We start from the raw sequence: 8,388 nt of genomic DNA on the forward strand, positions 1-8,388 counted from the left end.
CAGATAAAATCTCAAATAGATCAGATAAAATCTCAAAGCAAAGAATCCCAGGATTCAATCTATTATTCAGTAACTACCTATATATCTTAAGAATAAAATAAAATATTTTTTAGTCATTTTTTTCGCGAGGAGCTGGATGAGAAGAAACTCTCATGTCCAGTTCTGTAGTAGAGATGGAATTAATAAACAACCATCAACTATAACCCAAAAAGAACCAGATTTCGTAACCAACATAGAGGAAGAATGAAAGGAATATCTTATCGAGGTAATCGCATTTGTTTCGGTAGATATGCTCTTCAAGCACTTGAACCCGCTTGGATTACATCTAGACAAATAGAAGCGGGGCGCCGCGCAATGACACGAAATGTACGCCGTGGTGGAAAAATATGGGTACGTATATTTCCAGACAAACCAGTTACGGTAAGATCTACAGAAACACGTATGGGTTCGGGGAAAGGATCTCCCGAGTATTGGGTAGCTGTCGTTAAACCGGGCAGAATACTTTATGAAATGAGCGGAGTAGCCGAAAATATAGCAAGAAAGGCTATTTCAATAGCGGCGTCCAAAATGCCTATAAAAACTCAATTCATTATTTCAGGATAGGAATATAGAACCAAAGGAAAGAAGTCTTGGGAATAAAAAAAACAATTGCGGGTTTCCTTTTTTTTTTTTTTTTGACAAACAATATTTCTTTTTTTCTTCGTCCTTTGTTCCATTGAAAGAAGAGATTAAAAAAAATGATTCAACCTCAGACCCATTTGAATGTAGCAGATAACAGCGGGGCCCGAGAATTAATGTGTATTCGAGTCATAGGAGCTAGTAATCGCCGATATGCTCATATTGGTGACGTTATTGTTGCTGTGATCAAGAAAGCAGTACCAAAGGCACCTCTAGAAAGATCAGAAGTGATCAGAGCTGTAATTGTACGTACTTGTAAAGAACTCAAACGCGACAACGGTATGATAATACGATATGATGACAATGCTGCAGTTGTCATTGATCAAAAAGGAAATCCAAAAGGAACTCGAATTTTTGGTGCGATCGCCGGGGAATTGAGACAGTTAAATTTCACTAAAATAGTTTCATTAGCTCCTGAGGTATTATAAGACGAGACCTCAATTCAATATAGTTATAGTATTTAAATTAGAGTATTTAAATGACATAGATTAATTAGTAGATTGTGTCTCACGTATATACCTTTACTAAGTAAAAAAAAAAAAAGAACATGTTGGTTATATCAAAATTCGGGAGCAACAATAATTTTAGTTTACCATGGGTAAGGACACTATTGCTGACATAATAACTTCTATACGAAATGCTGACATGAATAGAAAAGGAACGATTCGAATAGGATCTACTAACATCACTGAAAACATTGTTAAAATACTTTTACGAGAAGGTTTTATCGATAACATAAGGAAACATCGGGAAAGAAACAAATATTTTTTGGTTTTAACCCTACGGCATAGAAGGAATAGGAAAGGACCATATAGAACTATTTTAAATTTACGACGGATCAGTCGACCCGGTCTACGAATCTATTCTAACTATCAACAAATTCCTAGAATTTTAGGCGGGATGGGGATTGTAATTCTTTCTACTTCTCGGGGTATAATGACAGACCGGGAGGCTCGACTAGAAGGAATCGGCGGAGAAATTTTGTGTTATATATGGTAATCTGTCTAACATCCGAATTGTATCCGAATCCGAAACTTTCCATTTGTGAAAAAAAAAAGCACGGGTTGTCTAATAGAACTCCTCCTGCCCTACAGTAGTTGATACGTCAAGGAAGTTTTACCTGGAATAAAAGAACAAAAATGGATTCATGGAGGTTTAATTAGTGAATCACGTCCACTCCAGATTCCTTTAGATAATGAAGATCTGATTCTAGGTTATGTTTCAGGAAGGGTCCGATCGAGTTTTATACGTATACCACCGTGGGATAGAGTCAACAAAAGTGAAGTAAGTGCTTATGATTCAACCAGGGGGCGTATAATTTATAGACTCCGCAACAAGGATTCGAACGATTAGGTAGTTTTTTCAACTTCAAGATTCCTTTCAGGGGGATCCAATTCAAGGTTCAAAAATTTCAAGAAACTTATTTTCTTCCAATAAGTAGATTCGGAAAAATTTAAGGAATAACAACTATGAAAATAAGGGCTTCCGTTCGTAAAATTTGTGAAAAATGTCGACTAATCCGTAGGAGGGGACGAATTGTCGTAATTTGTTCCAACCCGAGACATAAACAGAGACAAGGATAATCTTTCTATTCTAAAAAGAACTCCTTAAAGTTAAAGAAAAGAAACTAATCTTAAAGAAAGCGATGAACAAATAAAAATAGAAGATCTGTTTTGACATGAAATGGATATATCCATATATCTCTGACTTATCCTTATGAAATGATAAAATATGGCAAAACCTATACCAAAAGTTGGTTCACGTAGGAATGGGCGCAGTAGTGCACGGAAAAGTGCACGTAGAATACCAAAAGGAGTTATTCATGTTCAAGCAAGTTTCAACAATACCATTGTTACTATTACAGATGTACGGGGTCAGGTAATTTCTTCTTCCTCCGCCGGTACTTGTGGATTCAAGGGTCCAAGAAGAGGGACTCCTTTTGCTGCTCAAACCGCAGCGAGAAATGCTATTCGAGCAGTAGTAGACCAAGGTATGCGACGAGTGGAAGTTCTGATAAAAGGTCCTGGTCTCGGAAGAGATGGAGCATTACGAGCTATTCGTAGAAGTGGTATACTATTAAGTTTCGTACGGGATGTAACCCCTATGCCACATAATGGCTGTAGACCTCCTAAAAAAAAACGTGTGTAGAAATAAACACTAAAGAGATTTCAAGAGAAATAAATGATTCAATGATCTGATCAAATAAAATAATATTACTATGGTTCGAGAGAAAGTAAAAGTCTCTACTCGGACACTGCAGTGGAAGTGTGTTGAATCAAGAACAGATAGTAAGCGTCTTTATTATGGACGCTTTATTCTGTCTCCACTTATGAAAGGCCAAGCCGACACAATAGGCATTGCGATGCGAAGAGCTTTGCTTGGAGAAATAGAAGGAACATGTATTACACGTGCAAAATCTGAGAAAATACCACACGAATATTCTACCATAGTAGGTATTCAAGAATCAGTACATGAAATTTTAATGAATTTAAAAGCAATTGTATTGAGAAGTAATTTGTATGGAACTCGTAACGCCTTTATTTGTGCCAAGGGTCCCGGATATGTAACTGCTCAAGACATCATCTTACCGCCTTCTGTGGAAATCGTTGATAATACACAGCATATAGCTAGCCTAACCGAACCAATTGATTTGTGTATTGGATTACAAATCGAGAGAAATAGAGGATACGGTATAAAAACGCCAAAGAACTTTCACGACGGAAGTTATCCTATAGATGCTGTATTCATGCCTGTTCGAAATGCGAATCATAGTATTCATTGTTATGGGAATGATAATGAAAAACAGGAGATACTTTTTCTAGAAATATGGACAAATGGAAGTTTAACTCCTAAAGAAGCACTTCATGAAGCCTCTCGGAATTTGATTGATTTATTTATTCCCTTTCTAGATGCGGAAGAAGAAAACTTACATTTAGAAAACAATCAACACAACGTTACTTTACCTTTTTTTCCTTTTCATGATAGATTAGCTAAACTAAGAAAAAAGAAAAAAGAAATAGCATTGAAATATATTTTTATTGACCAATCAGAATTGCCTCCCAGGATCTATAATTGTCTCAAAAAGTCCAATATACATACATTATTGGACCTTTTGAATAACAGTCAAGAAGACCTTATGAAAATTGAACACTTTCGCATAGAAGATGTAAAACAAATATTGGGCATTCTAGAAAAGAAGTAGAAAAGCATTGCGAAATTGATTTACCAAAATTTTAAATCCATTGGATTTAGGATTTATTTCATTTTTTTTTTTTTTACTTTAGAAAATTAGAAAAAAAAAAAAAAAACGAAAATGGATTTTGAACCTTCAGCACAATCCATATATTGGGACCAGAATTGAATAAATGTATCTAGGGAGAATTCACTTTGACTTTGAAGTGACTACTCCCTAGATACGCACATCATGATATTTTATTTTAAAATTGATTCAATTTAAAAAAGACCTAAAGTTAGGGATTTATCAATCGGTAATGTTGCTCCAATACCCAACCAAAGGGCCACCGCAGTACCAATCAAAAAAACGGTTGTCGCTACTGGACGACGAAATGGATTTTGGAATTTATTAACATTTTCCAAAAAAGGTACTGTTAATAATCCCGCAGGTACTGAAACCATTAAAAGAACACCCAATAACTTGTTAGGTACTGTACGAAGTATTTGAAATACAGGAAAGAAATACCATTCAGGTAATATTTCCAAAGGAGTTGCAAATGGATCCGCGGGTTCACCAATCATTGAAGGTTCTAGAACCGCTAAGCCTACGTTACAAGCAATAGTACCGAGAATTACTACTGGAAAAATATATAAAAGATCATTGGGCCATGCGGGTTCCCCATAATAATTATGACCCATACCTTTAGCTAATTTAGCTCTTAATACAGGATCGTTCAAGTCAGGTTTTTTTGTTATTAGGATAGGTGAATTTTTCTAGATCCATCCCCCGAAGGAACCGGACATGATAATTTTTCATCATCCGGCTCAAGCAAAAATCAATCGAATCAAATGGATACAAACGGATACATATAAAATGAATCTATATGTTATCCACACATATATGAATGATTTCATATGTAAGAAAAAAGTTACCTGATTCCATTTTACGAAGTTGCAACTATACATTCCAAGGAATGCCATTTTTACAGGTAAATGCTCAATACCCAAGTAGGCGTACAAAGTTGATCGTGATCAAGTGCTTTCTGGGTCGTCTTAGGCCTTGCGATTCACCTTTATCCCAAAAATATATCGAGATTTTTTACATACAAAGGATTTACTTGTTACTAATATAGTCTAGCCTTTGCTCTTCTTTAGATCCCTTGTTTCACTCCGATAGTATAATAATAATAAATCGGGTCGATGCAGAAGAAATGAATGTATTTTCATACTATTAAGATAAGAAAGTAAAAAAAAAATAAAAATAAATAAATAAAATCTAATTTGCATTATGCCAAATCACTTATTCTACTGGATCTTACGGAGCCCTGTTCATACACGACATCGTCAGGTCTGATCATAGAAAAGATTCTCTTCAAGCGAACCAGCCTATCCTTTGTATGGGGCTTACACGGTGGTTGGAACAAAGACACATTTGGTTGTGAATTCCAATGTAGCAGATAAAGGCATATTTCTGCATGGCCCAATCAATAGTTCAAGTCACACACTCCCATAATCCATTTTCTCTTCGGGGAATTCCCTTCAACTATTCATGTCATATCAAATAAATAATAGAATATTGTGGAGTTGAAAGGAAATATCCAAATACATGTCTTATTTTTTTTTTTTTTTCAACAATCCATATTTGTAGCAATGAAATACTATTGTTCCTCCCCCAAGTAATAAGATAAATGATTGGCAAGTAATAAGATAAATGATTGGTTACAATATAGCTATGGTCTATATTCTCTATAAAGGACCAGAAATGCCTTGCTTACGTATCATTAGGAAATGCATTAACATAAATACAGCAGTAAGAAGGGGTAATACAAAAGTGTGTAAACTATAAAAACGGGTCAAAGTGGATTGTCCCACACTAGCACTTCCACGCAATAACTCTACCAAAGGCGATCCTATTACCGGAATAGCTTCCGGAACGCCTGTTACGATTTTGACTGCCCAATAACCAATTTGGTCCCAAGGTAAGGAATAACCTGTTACACCAAAAGATGCAGTCAACACAGCCAGAACCACGCCTGTAACCCAAGTCAATTCGCGAGGTTTTTTAAAACCACCAGTGAGATAGACACGAAATACGTGCAGGATCATCATTAAGACCATCATACTTGCCGACCATCGATGAACTGATCGGATTAACCAACCAAAGTTAGCTTCAGTCATTATGTATTGAACAGAAGTAAAAGCCTCAGTAACGGTTGGACGATAGTAAAAAGTCATAGCAAATCCTGTAGCTACTTGTACCAAAAAACAAGTAAGCGTAATTCCTCCTAGACAATAAAATATGTTAACATGAGGAGGAACATATTTACTAGTTATATCATCTGCAATCGCCTGAATCTCGAGGCGTTCTTCGAACCAATCATAGACTTTATTGAGATAGGTAAACCAAGAGGACTCCCCCCCTGAGAACCGTATATGAGAATTTCATCTCGTACAGCTCAAACAAAAACACCCAAATAATAGCTGAAACGGATATGGAATAGAAAGTTTGAAACTTCTTAATCTTTTCATTCAATTTTATCTGAAGACACAAAAGAGTAAAAATCCGAAAGCTCTTTTTTGTAGTTGTAATTATAATGCCAAAAAATCAAGTCGGCGCATTCGTCTTTATGTTGATCAGGCCTCTTGAATCTTCTATTTACCTACTTATTTCTTTTCTTTTTCTTTGCTTTGATTTGTTATTTATATGGAATGTGGCTTTATTCTTGTTTTCTTTATTTTTAATAGGAATTCTCTTGTTAAGACCCTATGAATCAATTGAAACTTCAGATTCATACCAGAACCGCGATGATTCAATAAAACCTTCAAACTAAGTCCAAAGATTCTTTGAGTAAGAATTATTGGATCATCACTTATTCAATGAATAGAATAGATATAATAAATAAAAATACAAAGAAAAGAAAGGTTTGTCCTTTGATCAAAATAAGCATAAACTAAATGAGAGTTTGAAAGAAGAAAAAATTTCTCGATTTATAAATAAAAAACCTCTTTCTTTGAAAATTTTTTTTTTTTTTGAGTCCGGCCGCGAGGTTTGAATATTAAGTATGAATCATAGTTCGAATACTTCGTGATCCATTTCATATATTCCGTGCTCCAGATACTAGAATGGCTATCCGACGGGATAAAACTATCTCGATCAAGAGGACAGACCCATTTTCTGTACTATCAATAGGATCAATTATAACAAGTCACACACTCATATTCCGGAAATACAGAAACAAAAAAAATTTCGCGGTCGAACTACCAAAATAGAATGGGCTAAAAAAAATCCGAGAACTAAAAGTTTCACTTTTTGTATTGAAAAGCGAGGCTTCGTGGTTCTTGTGAATCTAATTCAGCGAAATTCCATCCAGTAAAACGGAAGAATTATAAATCTCCAAAATAATAGATAAGAATATCGAAAATAAAGCCATTGCGACACCCATCAAAGGAGTCGTTCCCCATCCAGGAGCTACTTTACCATATTCCGAATTCAATGGTTTCAAAAAATCCCCTACAACAGTTCGTCTTGGACCAGATCTAGAACTACCCTCAACGGTTTGTGTAGCCATAAATCTTATTTTGTATTCAGTGAGATCTGTTGACTTTGTATATCATTCCGCTGTAAATAAACGATCTTATCATAGATCCATTGTGATCTTGAAATTATATTTATATTTATATTATTTATATTTATATTTATATATATTATTTATATAATTATATAATAATGGAAACAGCAACTTTAGTCGCCATCTCTATATCTGGTTTACTTGTAAGTTTTACTGGGTACGCCTTATATACTGCCTTTGGGCAACCCTCTCAACAATTAAGGGATCCATTCGAGGAACACGGGGACTAATTGAAGTAATGAGCCTCCCAATATAATATTGGGAGGCTCATTACTTCAATTGAGATAATGAAAAATCATTTCATTTTTTTAGTTGGAACTTTAGGCGGTTCTCGAAAAAAGATAGCGAAAAAAATTATCCCTAGAGTAGATACTAAGAGGAATGTATAAACCAATGCTTCCATAAATTCGATCGTGGTTTACAATTATAGCTTCCGTACCTATTTATTTAGAATCATCTCCCGAATAAAATAACGAAAGAACAAGAATCAAAGAAAAGGCAGCGATTTTAATCAAGATTTTTACAGCAGCCTATGTCAAATCACAAACAGAAAATAGAAGCGAAAAATAACAAAGCAATCTTGCATCAGACTACTTGTCTTCTTGTAGTTGGATCTCCAAGTTTTTGGAATGCTCCAAATTCCACTTGAGCATCCAAATCTGGATCAATACCGGCAAAAACATCTCTGAACAGGGTTCTAGCACCATGCCAAATGTGTCCGAAGAAGAAAAGCAAAGCAAACGAAGCATGCCCAAAAGTAAACCAACCCCTTGGACTGCTACGAAAAACACCATCGGATTTCAAAGTAGCACGATCTAATTCAAAAATTTCACCCAATTGAGCACGTCTAGCATATTTTTTCACAGTAGCAGGATCACTATAACTCACTCCATTGAGTTCGCCACCA

General features: G+C 35.3%; 1 protein-coding gene across 1 annotated transcript; it reads right to left on the reverse strand.

Moving 5' to 3' along the window:
• Window positions 1-5,355: 5,355 nt before the first annotated feature.
• On the reverse strand, window positions 5,356-7,465 carry LOC149508875 (cytochrome b6). The gene is made up of 2 exons (XM_089757798.1): window positions 7,065-7,465; window positions 5,356-6,240 (listed from the first exon to the last, which is right to left on the reverse strand). The coding sequence occupies exons 1-2, from the start codon at window positions 7,068-7,070 to the stop codon at window positions 5,599-5,601; spliced, it is 648 nt and encodes a 215-aa protein (XP_089613924.1). The 5' UTR covers window positions 7,071-7,465; the 3' UTR covers window positions 5,356-5,598.
• Window positions 7,466-8,388: the final 923 nt, after the last annotated feature.

This window comes from Durio zibethinus, unplaced genomic scaffold (genome assembly GCF_047325235.1).
Source record: "Durio zibethinus cultivar Kanyao isolate XHJ-2024 unplaced genomic scaffold, ASM4732523v1 HiC_scaffold_292, whole genome shotgun sequence".
In the NCBI taxonomy this organism is placed as follows: Eukaryota; Viridiplantae; Streptophyta; class Magnoliopsida; order Malvales; family Malvaceae; genus Durio; species Durio zibethinus.